Raw genomic sequence first — 15,320 nt, 5'->3', positions numbered from 1 at the left:
ACCAGAGGTTCTGTAGCTGTGGGAAGCACTGAAGTGACTCATCATGCTGCATGGATTGGGTACAATAAAGTTAAAAAAGCCTGATCTATTCACTCAACTCACATTCACTGTGTCCATATCAGCTCCTGAAGTGCTACATCTCTGGGAACAAGCATCAGATTTATTTCCCCAGCAGCTGTGACTTGGTGCTGTGACTTGAAGACAATGATGAAGCCCATTGAAATCTAAATATAAACCTCTGATCTGATGACCTGATCACTTACAAGAACTGTGCCCCTGCAGGTCATGGCCACCAAGTCCAGCTGCTCAGTATTTTGTAAGATTCTGCTGAAAATGTTGATTTAAGGGACAAGTGCACTCAGGAAGGGGAAAGTTATTCTCTTTTGTAGCATTGCATTTCTCCCGTGTTTCTGCTACTGGTGTACAAAGGATAAGTGGCAAAGCACAGGGGAACAGATCTTTTAAAGAGCAAAGAGAGGCCGAACAAAGCCCCCTGTCTCCTGCCAGGTGAAATTAATCCCTGCAGGAGCTCTGCCCTGCAGCCAGCAGTAACTCTCTGCCTTGTTCCCTAGCGTATCTCCGACCTGGAAGAAGAAAACGCTCTCCTGAAGCAGGAAAAAGAGGAGCTGAACAGCAGGATCCTCTGTCAGTCTGAAGGTAGGAAAAACTGCCTATGGCATTGTCATGCCTCCATTAGACAAGGGCTTAATCTTCTCCCCTGAAGTTCATTTTCCCTGCCTTGAAAAGTGCTAATCTTCCTATGACCCTTTCCTGGTGGCTTTTGTTTCTATTTTGTTGTGCAGGTAGTTCTGTTCATGCTATCCTACTGCAAGAACAGAGCTACCTGCACAATATGTAAACCAGAGGCCAGTTTAAGTGGTGAAATACAGAATAAAGTACCTAGCAAGGCTTTTTAGTTCAGTTATGTTAAAGCATTTCATGCAGACAGTGTGGGAGGCAGTGAAGCTGATGGAGTAGGGAATATCTGTGTCCCAAGAATAATTAATAAAGGATCCAAAGGACAGCACAATTCACATTATTGAGCTGTGGCAAAGGATTTCTCTAGTGTGACAAGAGCCTGTAAGTGTTTTTTAGAAGCAGAGACTTAGCTGGCAAGTCATACATAGGGGAAGCAACTGGGAATATCCCGTTTCACAAAAGGAACTCTCTTGCATGTATTGTGCTTTTCTAATTTTTGTTATCCTTTTCAGCTTTGATTTTGCAGCAGGATTTACAAAGGTCATCATGCTGTGGATGTAACTACCACTGCTCTGTGGTACTTGTGAAGTGCCTTTTGCTCCTAGCCTAACACAAAATGAAGGAATGACGATAACATATGAAGAAGAAACTTGCTGCAAATATTTATTCACCTCTTACAGGATGCTTTTGGAGCATCTAAGATGGGAGAAAGAAAGTGGAGTGGGTTGATTTGTTGTTCACCCATTTAGAACAACACATGGGCAAAATGAAGGAATGACGATAACATATGAAGAAGAAACTTGCTGCAAATATTTATTCACCCCTTACAGGATGCTTTTGGGGCATCTAAGATGGGAGAAAGGGAGTAGGTTGATTTGTTGTTCACCCATTTAAAACAACACATGGACTACATTTGCCTGGTTCCTCAGGAAGAGGAGAGGGCAGGTTTGCTTCTAGAGGGGAGTTTTTAACAAATAACTGAATTTATTTGGATGAAAACTTCTTTGAGCCCCACAATCTTTCCATGGTAAATGGTTAATGATGACATGAGGAAGAGCTGCAGCTGTTGCTTTCCTCCTGTGCCAAAGCTGCTGGTGGGAAGCAGGCAGGAAAGTTTCTATATGCAGCAAGTACCACCTTTTCAACCCAATGTATTTCTGTACCATGCTGGTCTTTTCTTAAGTGGGTTTTTGGCTGGTCCATGGGAACTGGAGCTGCCACAGTTAAATGACAGTTTGTAGGCACTGGAGATTTCTCTTTAACTCGAGGCAAAGGACTGCTCTGCAAGCAGAAGAGCTCAAGCTGTTTCAAATATTGAGGAGACAAATGCAGATTATAATAGTCTCTAAATATTAGTGAATGCTTACATGCATTTTAAAGGCTCGTGGCAGAGTATTTTGTTCATTAGTAGTTGTTGTTGTTCCACATGTTTACAATAAGCTTGTTTCTCAGCTAAAGTTTGTAATTTCTTTTTTTCCCCCCTTCCTATTTTAAAGATGAATTTGCACGAAACACAGTTGAGGAAAATATGCAGATGAAAAAAGAGCTGGAAGAAGAAAGATCTCGTTATCAGAACTTGGTTAAAGAGTATGCAAGTCTGGAGCAGAGATATGACAACTTGAGAGATGAAATGACCATTTTTAAGGTAATGAAGCTGGAATTATCCCTCGTGCCCTGGACCTGATGTTGGCGCCTAGATAACGTGGCTCACTCACAGCATTCAACAGAACTGCCATTAGTGGGCAGTTTGTGCTTGATATTTCTAAGGATACCTATCTGCACAGCAGCCAAAATTTTGTGTGCCTTGCAAAAGGAGCTTGGTCTTGCGTGCTTCTCTGTGAAATGCTTAGAGATGTCTGTGAATCTCAGCAGAAGCTGGGTCATGCTTAATGCTGTTATGCTTTTGTGTCAGTGATGTTCATGTGTAGGTGTTGGGTTAAAAAAGCAAACAAACAAAACCTCCAGCAATATGACCTCAGAATTGCAAAATTGCAAAACCCAGAGTTTTTATGGCATTGCTAAAGTGTTAGAAAAACTTTTGAAAATCAGAGTGCTGCTGGATTTGATGGAAGGCTGGGTGTTTAAAGAGGGTCCTGGAGGGTGCTGTCAGCAGCACAACCTTGAGCTCAGATTTGCATGTTCACACTTACCAGGCATTTGGTGTCATGAAGAGCCTTTAATTCATGCAGAATTTTTAAGCTGAGCTTCTATATCACTTCTGCACTTTGAGGTGTTAATGTGAATTTTAAGGGTAGGGCACAAAAACTTAGAACATGTAATTCTCTGTAGGTAACAAGTATGTAGTCACATATTTGCTCTCAAGAAGCAACACTTGGAGAGGAATCCTTCAACACTGGGTGCTTTATGTGTCTGCCTCATTTCTTGGCAGCAAACACCGGGGCACAGGAGAAACCCATCCAACCAGAGCAGCTTGGAGTCTGATTCCAATAACCCATCCATCTGCACCTCTGAGATCGGGGACACCGAGGATGTGATACAGCAGGTGGAGGTACAGCAAATGGGGAGGGAGGGCAGAGTGTGATGGGTGTGGGGTTTGCAGCACAGTGGGGCAGTGCAGGCTGGGCAGTGAGGTGTGATGGACGAAATTGATTCCATGGTGTAGAAATGCATCCTCAACTGTGTGAGAGGGACTGCAGGGTTGTGGTGCTCTGGCAAATTCTACTTGTTTGCAGCATCAGGGCTCTAAAAATAATACAGTGCTGTCTTTGGGCCATACCAGCTTGAAGACTGATGAAAATTCATCACAGCAGTTACACCCAGTGCTGATGGATCATGACTGTATCATGATCCCTCTCTGCAAGGACACCAGAATTCATTGGCCTCTTGCCCTGAGCATTTTCATTCCCAAGCATCTTCACTGATGCTTTGCTGGCCAGCACGGCCCTGTAATCAAATCAACAGTCTCCTAATGCAGAAAAGAGCAGCACAAATTATTCCTTGGCTATCAAGAAGCCTGTGGAAAAGGGAAATGTGTTTTTTACTTACATCTGACAGAATAGGCTGCTTTTTAAACTCCACTTTTCTGACTCTCGAGCACTTACAGGTGATCAGTATCCCTAGGGCCATCCCTACCCTTGCAGGACCATATTTTATGTCCCAGTACACGTGTGCAGAAACCCCCATTTCCCTCTGCTGGCTGCTGCATTATATTGCTTTGGTATTTTTGAACAGCTCTGAAAGCATTTTCTGAAGTTAAAATAATCAGTATTGACAATGCATTGATATAAAATATTCCAGGTGTGGGCAGTTAAAAAAACCCAACAAATAAACACTTCACTAAAAGGGGCATTTTTTATATTCTTAACCCACATCACCTACTTCTCTGTTGGGCTGTTAAGCATTCAGTGATGTATCAAAACAAGTCAGGCATTTTACTGACATTAAAAATAGGTGTTTAAAGTGTGGATTTGCTCTTTGGAAGTGCATGTGTTTCTTAGGATGCTCTTGTTCTTGGCTGTGGCTGATGTACAGACAGGGTGCATCCAGCACTGTGTATGGGTATAGGACTTGACACTGAGGTCTTCTCTTTTTTCCCCTCCCTCCTGTCCTTCTCCAGGAGATTGGGATGGAGAAAGCAGCCATGGACATGACCCTCTTCCTGAAGCTACAGAAGCGAGTGAGGGAGCTTGAGCTTGAGAGGAAGAAGCTGCAAGCCCAGCTGGAGAAAAAGGAGCAAGAGAACAAGAAATCCCAGGCAAGAGACATCTTTTCATGGATACCAATATTTCATATTTGTAACTGGCTTTCCTTGATTGCCTGAGGCCACATGATGTAGGAATTTAGCTTTGAGAATGACAAGTTCAACGTAAGAGGCAACAAATCCATCTGGAAAATGGAGATAAATTTTTTTGTCAGCTAAGGACAATTGGACAGGGGAACTGCTTTATTTATTTGTTTAAACAAACTGGTTATAACATGTTTAGGGCAGTACCTTGAGCTTCTTGAAAGCAATGAAACGTGGAATCAATTTTGGCACATATTTTGGCACCAGCACTGAGCCTGTGTCTCACGTGTGGCACCCTACATGTTCAACAGACCTCCCTTTTGGATGATTCCTGTTATTCAATCATTTCTTTGCTGTCTTGGCTTCCCCCCCATCCCCACCCCCATGCAGTGTGGCATGAGCTGAAAAGCACTTCACACACATGTCAGTCAGGCTGGTGTCCCCAGTTTGCTTTTATCATCATCTCTGTGTCTTGGTTAGGTTTTTTCCTCAGTAATGATCATAGAGAGGAATACAGGTTAAAAGTAATGTAGTAAATCAGAAATATCAGGATAGCTGCTAGAAGAATGGGTTCTTAGGCAGTGATAGTATTTTGCTGTATTCTTTCTTCCTTATGAAAAAAAAACACCAAAAAACCCAAACAAAAAATAACTCCAAACTCCCTAAAATTCGAATTGCTTGCCTGAAAGCAAATTAAAAACATGTATATTAAAAAAATTAAGATTACTGACAGCCCAGTGATAACTCAGGGGACAGGAATGTGTGAGTCTGAAAATACAGCTCTCTAGGTTGTGGTGAGCTGACTTCTGGGTTGGGGGCATTAATAGCAGATCTCTTGTATGTTCTTTCCCTGCCATCTGTAGCCAAGGCTCTGTGGCTTGTCAGAGGCCAGAGTGTGCTATTAAACAGTGCTGTGTGCTTGGTGTCCAGAAGTACTGAAGATGCTCTTTTACAAATTGTTGGGCAAATGCCATCCCTCTTGGATACATATTTGGAATTTCTGGGGCTTCTGTTGCTTTGTTTGGGAATTATTTTCATTATTACTCTCCAGTGTGAGATCAGTGTACCTTTGAACAAATGCAGTAGGAGACTCAACAAAATCATCAACAGTAATTATTGACTTGCTTCACTAGATACACTTATTGATCACCCCTTGCAATTTGCAGGAAACACACGAGAGGGGAGACTTCCCCAGCCTCTCATTCCTGCTGCAGGAGGATTAAAAATGTGTTTTCCAACTGCTCTGTTGGAGAATGTTCCCTTAATGACTGTCATTGCTTGAAAGCTGCAGCGAGGCACAGTTGTCAAGATATTAATGAGAGACTAAACCATTTTCTCTTGGAGTGTCCTCTGCCCCACTGGTGTTGCTGGGATGCTGTCTGATGGCAATTAATGACATTATTATGGTTGAGCTGGCCAGCAGGGCTGAATGCTGATGGAGATGTGCCCAGCTACCCTGTGCTGTGTGCCAGTTCCTAAATAAAAATTTACTCTTTAATCTGCACAGGTAATTGAAATAAAGACGGAAGTGACTTCAGAACATGAAGATTTTGCATACAACAGCCTGAAGGTGAGTGAGAGGCTTCCCCTTAGTGCTGTAACCCATTGCATGGCTCCAGCAGCCCAAACAAGTGGCGTGAATGTGATAATAATCCCAAACCTGCTGTAATCAGCTCTGTTACAGAGTATCCTGGTTCCAGCCGGGCTGTGCCCGGTGCACTGCCGAGGCCAGGATAACTCAGTGGAGGCTCAGACCAGGGCCGATCTCCCAAGCCATTCCCAGCTGCAGGCAGCCAAGCAAGCTCAAGTGATTTCAGCTCTTTAGTGATTATCAGCTCTGTGTGATTATCAGCTCTTTTGGCTTGCTTGTGGCCGTGGCAGACACAGGGAGGGAGAGGAGAATGCTGTTGGACGATTCCGCAGGATTCTTTATGAGGGTCTCCCACGAAGGGTCTCAGTGACAGCTCTTCTGACAAACCAGGCAGAATTAGGGGTTTTTATACCCTACAGGGGTTTTGGAAACTGTCCAATAGTAAGGGTCAGGGGAAAGTGACCTACAGGCTTACAGAGAGATAAGCAGGGTCCAAAGGCAGAAGAGAGGGGCTTCTAAGGCCGAGTCACCGTGACTTGGCATTTCCTGGCTCAGGCCTCTGACCTCCATGGAGGCCTGGCAGGCCCTGGGCCTGCTACAACAGAGGGCAGTTGGAAATCTGTAGCTTTCCTTCTGCTCCTGGACATGGGAGGGGCTCACATGTTTCTCTCTGGGGTGACATCTGTTTTCTGCTGATCTACCTGTCTGGAGTCATCCATGGAGGTAACACACCCACTCATGGTGAAGGGGGCTTTTTCCATGGCAGGTATTCCCTCTGGGACTTTGTTGGGTTCCCTTTGACGGGCACTGCAGGTCTCAGCAGTCAGCCTTGCAGCAGATGTAAATTCTTATGGGCTGTTTCTTGTTCCAGGCTCCACCTCTGCTTCTTAGCCACCTTCTGTGCTATCCCAAGGTGCCACTCAGGTCAAACCCAGATAAATCTGTGGAGTGATTTGAACCTCCTTAAATGGCTCCATCTCCCAGCAGAGCTGCTGGCTGAGCACAGTCATCCTGTGTCTTCTCAGTATTGCCCTACCCTGGAATTTGTCTTGCCCCCAAGCTCTAAATCCTGACAGTTTTGACAGTCCCCATCACTTTCTCCCTGTGACAATCAGAGCAACTGAAACCTCCTGGGGTCCTACTGCATCTTCTGTGGGTTCTGTCCTCCTGCTCTAACTGTATTCAAACACTTCTGGCCTTAACTGTCTCAAACCAATTTTTATGTCCTGGTTATCCTCAGAAAACCAGTTCCTAGGATAACGTTAGTAAGGAAAATTTTTTTATGCTGTTGGTTTTTTCAGTGCAGACCTTCCTTTCTGGTGTTCCTTCTCTTCCTATCCCATTAACAAATATTGGAACTGAGAAGTCTGGAGGAACATATGTTTTCCAGAAGAGCATGATGCTAAACCATCTGTCAGTAGTAATATCAATTTTTCCTTCTGCATCATCTCCTCTGAAGGATAAAAAAAAAAAAATGCAAGCAGAAATCAGAGATGGAAAGGGTGTCCAACCCTCAGTAGATTTTTATGACAGTTAATAATCCAATTTTATTTTCCTAGCATGATACTGGTGTAGCTCTGGCCAAAATGTGCTGTTTGTGGTGGAGGGAAACCCCCATGAATTTCCTTAGTACCTCTCCATAGTCCCTTGGAGAAGAAGCATGGCCAGGTCACTGCACAAGTGTCCTCCAGCTGGTTAAACATATTTGTGGAAGGTTTAACCCTCTTGACCTTGTAAAGCAAAGTGGAGTTGCAGTTTAGAAGGGGGAAACCCAGCAGATGAGAATGTCCACCTCCTTAAATGCCTTCTGGAATTCTGACTTCTTTATAAGTTCACAAACTGTATTTTCTTCAAAGTTTAACCCTGTAAGTTCAGAGTGGAAATACTAATTTTGGATTTTCCTACTTTCTGCATACTAACATAATAGCATTCATAGTTCTACATTTCTAACAAATTTAAAAATAATAAAATGTTAAATTTTTAACAAATTTACCAATTAATGTTAATACTATTTATAAGAATAGGTGGCATGTGTTGCTAAAAATGCAGGGTTCTTTAAACTTTAGTCTAAAAAAGATGGAAAATGAATGTGCAGGGAATTCACATTTCCTGTAGGAATGTTTTCCTGAGAAGGACCACTGAAAAAGAGAAACAAATACACCTCCCTGCTGTTGTCCCCACATCTGAACAAGGACACAGGCTGAAGTCTCTGTCTGCAGCACAAGAGTGACTTACTGCTGATTTTGAGGGCTTCTTTTCCCTCCTTCCCCCTTGACAGCTGCTTCCATGGCTATGACAAAGCTGTTCTTCTCTTTCTCCTGCTAATTTATATCTCAGATGTTTGTACTATCTCTGGTTCCTTTAAGAGTTTATTGTGAATGTGTTTATTTTTCATTTTTACCAGCTTAAAAAGACTTTATCTTGGGGAAATAGCCTGAGGTGTCTGAAAGCTCACACACGAGACAGGCTTTCTGTGGATGCTCTTGAATGGCTTGTGAGGCACCAGTCTGTCAGGAATGGACAGGGACACCTTCCCCTGGACCAGGCTGTTCCCACCTGGCCTGGGACAATTCCAGGGATCCAGGGGCATCCACAGTTCCTCTGGGCACCCTGTGCCAGGCAGGGCCTTACCACCCTCAGACAATTTTTTTTTCTCCTTTATGATCTAAACCTTCTCTCTTTCAGTTTGGACAAGATGAGCTTTAACTTACAAACTATTTCCTTATTATTTTAAAGTATGATTCCATACTTCTATGTCACATTTCAGGCATTTTTTGGCACTCACAGCCCCTCAAGCAGGACAATACAAGGTGTGGATACTACTGGATGGCTGTGCTGGTTTGGCTTCTGCAAGCAGCCCATGGTCTGATACTTCATAGGTGTCTGCTGTCCTCCAGCTTGGTGTCTTGGTGTAATTATTACCATAATTATTACTGTCACGACACCCATGATGGCAGGGATTTGCCTTTGGATTTAGCATGTGGTGAGGAGCCCATTCTTGATGCAGATTCTGATGGAGGGAAGTGGATGAGGCACAGTGCTCCATTAGAGAGGCTCATCTGTTTTTTTTAGTTTCATAAGACTGAAATGTGTGAAACTTGAGCTAACACTGATAAATTTACAGGGAGAAGTTACCTGTCCTTTGTAATGGAGAAAAACATTTCTCAGAAGATGCTGTCCCAAAATATACCCAGACAGATGTTTGGTTAATCATTATCCAGGAATGCAAAACAGGGAGATATGTCCCTCAGACATGCCAGTGAAAAATGTATTCTCCTTGTTTTTTCAAGCTGGGAAAGTGGCAGTGGGAATGAAAGCACCAAGGAGCCCTTGCTCTGACTCTGTGTTTCTGAGCACCCTGCTCTAGTGGCAGCTGTCTCTGCAGCTGGACTAGATGGCTTTTAAAGGTCCTTCCTAACTCACACATTCTAAGATTCCAAGCAAGTTTCTCACTCACTTCATCCCTTAGAATTGGAAGCCCATCATAAAATGAGCTGCATGGAGGATTTAATTTTCTTTTCCTGCAGAGTACCAGAAGAGAGGGGGCAAAATCCAATCTTGGCATGGCAGTGCTAACCTTAGGCACTTAGTTGTGACTTAGGCAGGCTCACACTTCCCTGAGCACTGCTCTGTAGGCTCTTTGCTAAAGAAAAGCTATTTCCATCACCATTAGTGCTTGGGTAACCCTGTCAGAGCTCTTTAACACTGCATATGTTGGGACAAGTATGAGTTCAAGTTCAGTGCACTCTGACTGTAAAATATTTTGGTCAAATTTATTTGCCAGATATTTGTCAAATAAATCAGCATGACTGGATTATGCTGAAAAAAAGAGCATTTTTCATTTTGCCAGTAGAAATCTCTTTCCACATCCATAGCATTTTATTTTAGCTGCTGATCTTCCATGGCAAGTGCTGATGCAAAAGGGTGTGTGAGCTGGGGACAGAAGGTGTTTTAACACTGCTCCATGAAATCCACAAAGAAAGGAGCATAGAATATACTTAAATGTAAATTTTGAAAGGAGTGTATGGCAGGGGCTCTTGGAGCAGGGTTATTGGTATTTGCTTTCTTTCCTGGTCTTCCTGGTCTTCCTGGCTTTGTTTCTAGCCAGAACTTGAAATGACCAGGCCTTGGAGTTGGCAGTGTGGCTGACCCATTACAAAAAAGAGAGGGAGAAAGGGACACAAAGAGGACGAGGACAAAGGTTAAGAAAAAGGAAAGCAGAGGTCTTACCCAGCAAATAACAAAACCCACCAAAGAGTTATTTTATTATTAAGAGAAGAGTAGAAAAGCAAGTAACTGCTTTCACCATCAGTGAGGGGTGATGTAGCAGGAAGAGTTAAACCCAGTTTGATACCAATTCCCACCATGCACAAACTTCCAACTCCTGCTTTAAACACCAGTTACAGAAAAGCCCATGTCTCATATACATGGTTAATGTGGAATTAACCAGATGATGGATCTAAGTAATTTCTTATCCTTTTGGTAGTATTTTTCATGACAGATGGTATAAAGTACCTTAATATGCCCTATTACTGATGTTGTCTGTTCAGCTAGGAGCGTGCTGCCCAGATGCCAGATCAGCTATTCTGCTCACACCTCTGCTGTGATAAGCCATGCTATTTATAATTTGTAAGGATTTATAATTACAACACCCGTTTCCTATGGAAATGGGGTTTACACAGCTGTGCTAGCTACACACTGTGTAAATTGGATAAATTGCCCCCCCCCCCCCCCCCCCCCCCCCCAGCCATTTTTGGATTCATTAGCTTGACTCAGCCCAAGCTGATAATGAAGCAGATATCCCAGAGATAGGAGGGGTTGTGAAAGGAAGCTGTGGAAAGGCTCAGTAAGCAGCAGGATGAAGAGGCACGTGGGTGACACTGGGGAATGATCTTGCGCTGTTGCAGACACTGGAGAATCCACATGGATGGGGGTTGGTCCCTAGGAAAGAGCTGACCCCTCATCAGACAGCAGACTGTCAGCTCACGCGCAGGGGTTGGTTTGTGCTGTGTTGGACAAGGGTCCTGTTGGGGTTTGGCATTGCCAGAGAAGTCTGGGGGCATGGAGATGGGAGGGAGCACTCCTGGGTGCCACCCAGCCAGAGGTGCAGGATCATGCAAAAGGAGGTGGGTTGTTGTGAACAGGACTCCAAGGAGCCTGGCTCCCAGCCAGTCTGTGACCCACAGCAAGGACTGATGGTTTCAAGCTTGAAGAGGGCAGATTTAGATGGGATATTGGGAATAAGTTCTTGGCTGTGAGGGTGGTGAGGCTCCGGTGCAGGTTGCCCAGAAAATCTGCCCCTGGATCCCTGGAAGTGTCCCAGGCCAAGTTGGAAGGATCTTGGAGAAGCCTGGGACAGTGTAAGGTGTCGCTGCCCATGGTAGGAGGTGGAACTGGATAAGCTTTAAGGTCCCTTCCAACCCAAACCATCCCATGATTGTGTGATTGCACTGTGTGCAGGAGCAAAGCTGCTCCTGACCCAGCAGGGATTCTCCAGGTGGGTTTTGGGTGGTGGCAAGGCGTTCCCAATGTTATGCTGCCACCTCCAAACAAAGCTTTGTAGTGACAGACTAAAATAAAGGCTGTACTGCCTGTCAGAGCTCTATCCTGCTGTCTTCTGCTGCCATGCAGAAATGAATAAGCCCTTCAGTTATCTCAGCTAAGATGTTGTTATTCAGGAGAATCAGTTGGCATCAAACCAGCGCAGTGTTGGCCCTGCCTGTCAAACACCAGTGGCTGAGGAGATATCAGGGTGAGGAAATCCTCCAGCTATAAACACTGCATTGGGGTGGGGGAATTACAAAGTGTATGAGAAAAGAAGAAGGAATTCACAGACCCTGGCCCACCTAAGGGATGCCTGCCATGATGATGGTTTGGGCAAACCAGCATCTTCCAGCTTATCTAATGAATGTGAAAGGTGAGCTGAATGTTGTGGAGGTTGTGTGATCTATTGATTCAGAAGGAAAAGAGGTGGAGGAGAAAAGAGCATGCTTAGCTGCTTTAACAGACTGCTTTTGTGTTTAGAAATAGTGTCAACAAATAAAAAATACCCTGGGTCACTCTGTAGTGTTGTTATTAAACAGCAACAGGCTGCTGACTAAAGCAAAAGCCTTCCCTGAACCACAGATGTCTAGGCTGGCAGCAAAATGCAGATCCTGGCTTGTATTGATCTGTAACCATCGATAATTGAGTCAGCCTAGAGGCATCTCAGAGCAGGATGAGGCACCACAGGGCAGTTTATCTAAACTGCTTAATGGCTCGGTGTTTTCCAGAGGCAAGAGCTGGAGTCGGAGAACAAGAAGCTGAAAAATGAGCTCAATGAGCTGAGGAAGGCCATCGCCGACCACGCCACCCAGAACAACTCCTCCAACGACGTGCAGGATGGCTACAACCTCCTTCTGAACCAGCTGAAATCCGCCAACGAGGAGCTGGAGGTGCGCAAGGAGGAGGTGCTCATCCTCAGGTCGCAGATCATGAAGGCAGCCCAGCAGAAAGAGACGGGGAAAAACATGGTAAAGGAGAGGGTAATGGATTTTCTTTGTACCTTCTTCTCCTCTGTTGATGGAGAATCACTGGCTGCCTGTGCAGTGCCATTTCTGCTCTGGTGGGCAGGATGGCACAGGGAGGTTATGGGGGGTTGGCAGGGACACAGGATGTCCTGCCTAGGGATGAGATGCAGCCCCTGGCATTTCAGATAGCCCGGGACTATCTGTGCCATAGTACTGCTGTAGGGTTCCTACCCCCACACCTGATGAGGGTAAGCCAACCCACACCACCCTGCACCAATGTGTGTGGTTCAGCATGTTCCTGGCAATGTTTTGCAGCAATAATCTTATTCTGCAAGGAAATGAGGTGAGGTAAAAGAATTTCTAGAATTTCTAGAATTTTTCTAGAATTTCTAGAATTTCAGATTCTGCTCACTTTGGGCTGGTGCAGCTGTAATGTGTTTGTTCTGATGTGCAGGCAAGAATGGAGCCTGTCTCTCAAACAGCTGGGATGGAATTTGTATTTAGAGCACATTCCAATGGACATCTTCCAGAAAGTCAATCTTTATTGATTTGCTGTCTTACCATTCCTCAAGGTTTTGGTGTGTTTTGTATTTCAGACCAAGCCAAGCACCCTTCTTATCCTCTTCCCAAGTTCACTGCATCTTTTTTCCATCTCTTATCTCTCCTGCTGCATGTGTGTGGATTCACAGAAACTCAGTCGTGTGGTGGATGCCCCAGGGGTGCTCTTAATAGAATAATTGGGAGTTGTTTGGTGTCAGGTCCTTTCAGGGCTGGGCAGAGCTTTAAAGCAGGAAGTCACAGAGCTGTTTTGCACGTTGGCTTTAGGAGAGCATCTCCCCCAATGCCAGCTGGCCCAACAGTGACCGGCACGTCGACCAGGAGGACGCGATCGAAGCCTACCAGGGCATGTGCGAGACCAACCGGTAAGTGTGGCACAGACCTCTCCAGCACGAGGGGTTTCTGTGGGAGAGAGGGATCCACACCACAGTCAATGTGTCCTTGAGGGCTGCCAGCCTCTGGATTGTGCTGTGGACTCAAGGGTGGGCCATCAAGAGCACACATTTTACGGAATTGTAGAATGCCAGAACGGTTTGGGTCAAAAGAGACCTTTGAGATCATCTAGTTCCAGTCAGATACTGAGCAGGTGGAAAGGCAAGCATGGAAGTGAGCAAAAGGGTTTTGATTTTGCTTCCAGTATGGAAATAACAGGAAGACTAAGATTTGGGACTGTATTTGTATTTATTTCACAGAATTCACAGAATTTACAGAATGACTGTGTTGGAAGAGACATTCAAGATCATTGAGTCCAACCCAGCCCCAACACCTCAACTAAACCATAGCACTGAGTGCCACATCCAGTCTTTTTTTAAACACATCCAAGGATGGTGACTCCACCACCTCTCTGGGCAGCCTTCCAGAACTTTATCACTCTTTCCATGAAAAGCTTTTTCCTAATATCCAACCTAAATTTCCCTTGGTGCAGCTTGAGACTGTGTCCTCTGGTTCTGTCAGTGCTGCCTGGAGAAAGAGACGAACCCCAGCTGATTACAACCACCTTTCAGGAGCTGTACAGAGTGATAAGGTCACCCCCGAGTCTCCTTTTCTCTAGGCTGAACACCCCCAGCTCCATCAGTTGTTCCTCAGGTGTCTCATACTCTGTTGGGAAGATGCCATGATGGTAAACTGAGCTAACAAACATGCTGTATTCCCCGGAAACACTCATATTATTGATTTTCTTGCACCCAAACTGAGTGTCAGGAACAACTGTTTTATTGCCAGTTTACCTCAATGAGGATTAATACTTGGAACATGTGTCTGTCTTGACAGTAACAATGGGGTGATATTGCCAAGCATTAAATCACTCCTTGCAGCTGCCCAGGAGGATATAAAATAATAAAGCAGTATCTTGCAAGAAGAAAAAAGTATATGGATTAAACAGCAAGATATGTGGAAAAGTAAATTTTTGTTTTACTTCAAGGAAATGGAATCTTTATTCTTTTTTCTCTTGGCAAATACAGATGTTTGAAGCTTTTTTTCCCCCTAAATAATTCCCATTCAGCAAGGAAGAAGATCCTATTGTGGATTAATAGCTTTTAATAACACAATAGGGTATGCTACTTTGTAGAGTGGTTGCAGAAGGTTGTTAACATTCCAGGCTGGGACCTGACTTAATGAGGATTTTATTCACGCCTGTATGAATATGAGGAAAGGCACATTTAAGTGGAGCTCAAAACCCTGATGGCTGGCCTGGGGCTCTGCCCAGGCTGTTCTGCCAGCTTTCACCGGGTCTGGAGGCCTGGGGCAGTGGGGATTGTTGGGGTCCAGGGCTCTAGTGACTTTGGTTTCTCACCTGGGCATCATGTCTGGCTAGATCAGGACTAGTCTTTGTGTTTTTTTTCAATTTGCCGTTGAATATTTTGCTTTCCTGAAGTGAACTTGCTGATGAAATTTCTGCCCCTCCTGCAGCAGAGGTGATGAGATCAATTTGCACATCACATTCTTGTCAGTAAATCAGTGGAGCTCAGTGTGCTTCCTGCAGCAAGGAGTAGGTTTTGGTCACCTAATGAATTCTATAAATTTTTTCTTCTTTCCTTCTTCTTCCTTCTTTCCAACATTCTTCTGGAGCTGTGGGTGCTCATACAGGATGTGAAATACCACTGTTGTGCAGAGCTTTAATTACTCCCTAAATTTTCCAGTGTGCAGGGAATGTTAGTTTGTGCTCAGGGGTTGGTGAAGGAGTCAAGGGTTGCTGCTTTCACAGGATGTGTGTCTGACC

General features: G+C 44.5%; 1 protein-coding gene across 1 annotated transcript in view; it reads left to right on the top strand.

Moving 5' to 3' along the window:
* The window catches only part of MYO5B (myosin VB), a 146,247-nt gene that overhangs the window by 113,634 nt on the left and 17,293 nt on the right, over positions 1 to 15,320 (top strand). The window contains exons 23-29 of the mRNA XM_041423573.1: positions 573 to 657; positions 2,196 to 2,344; positions 3,089 to 3,208; positions 4,277 to 4,414; positions 5,952 to 6,014; positions 12,308 to 12,559; positions 13,370 to 13,467. Of these exons, the coding sequence (XP_041279507.1) occupies positions 573 to 657; positions 2,196 to 2,344; positions 3,089 to 3,208; positions 4,277 to 4,414; positions 5,952 to 6,014; positions 12,308 to 12,559; positions 13,370 to 13,467 (905 nt within the window). The remainder of the gene's footprint in view (positions 1 to 572; positions 658 to 2,195; positions 2,345 to 3,088; positions 3,209 to 4,276; positions 4,415 to 5,951; positions 6,015 to 12,307; positions 12,560 to 13,369; positions 13,468 to 15,320) is intronic.

The sequence above is a fragment of the Onychostruthus taczanowskii genome, unplaced genomic scaffold, assembly GCF_017590055.1.
Source record: "Onychostruthus taczanowskii isolate IOZ18803 unplaced genomic scaffold, ASM1759005v1 scaffold79, whole genome shotgun sequence".
NCBI lineage: Eukaryota > Metazoa > Chordata > Aves > Passeriformes > Passeridae > Onychostruthus > Onychostruthus taczanowskii.
This window is presented reverse-complemented; position numbering and strand designations above follow the sequence as displayed.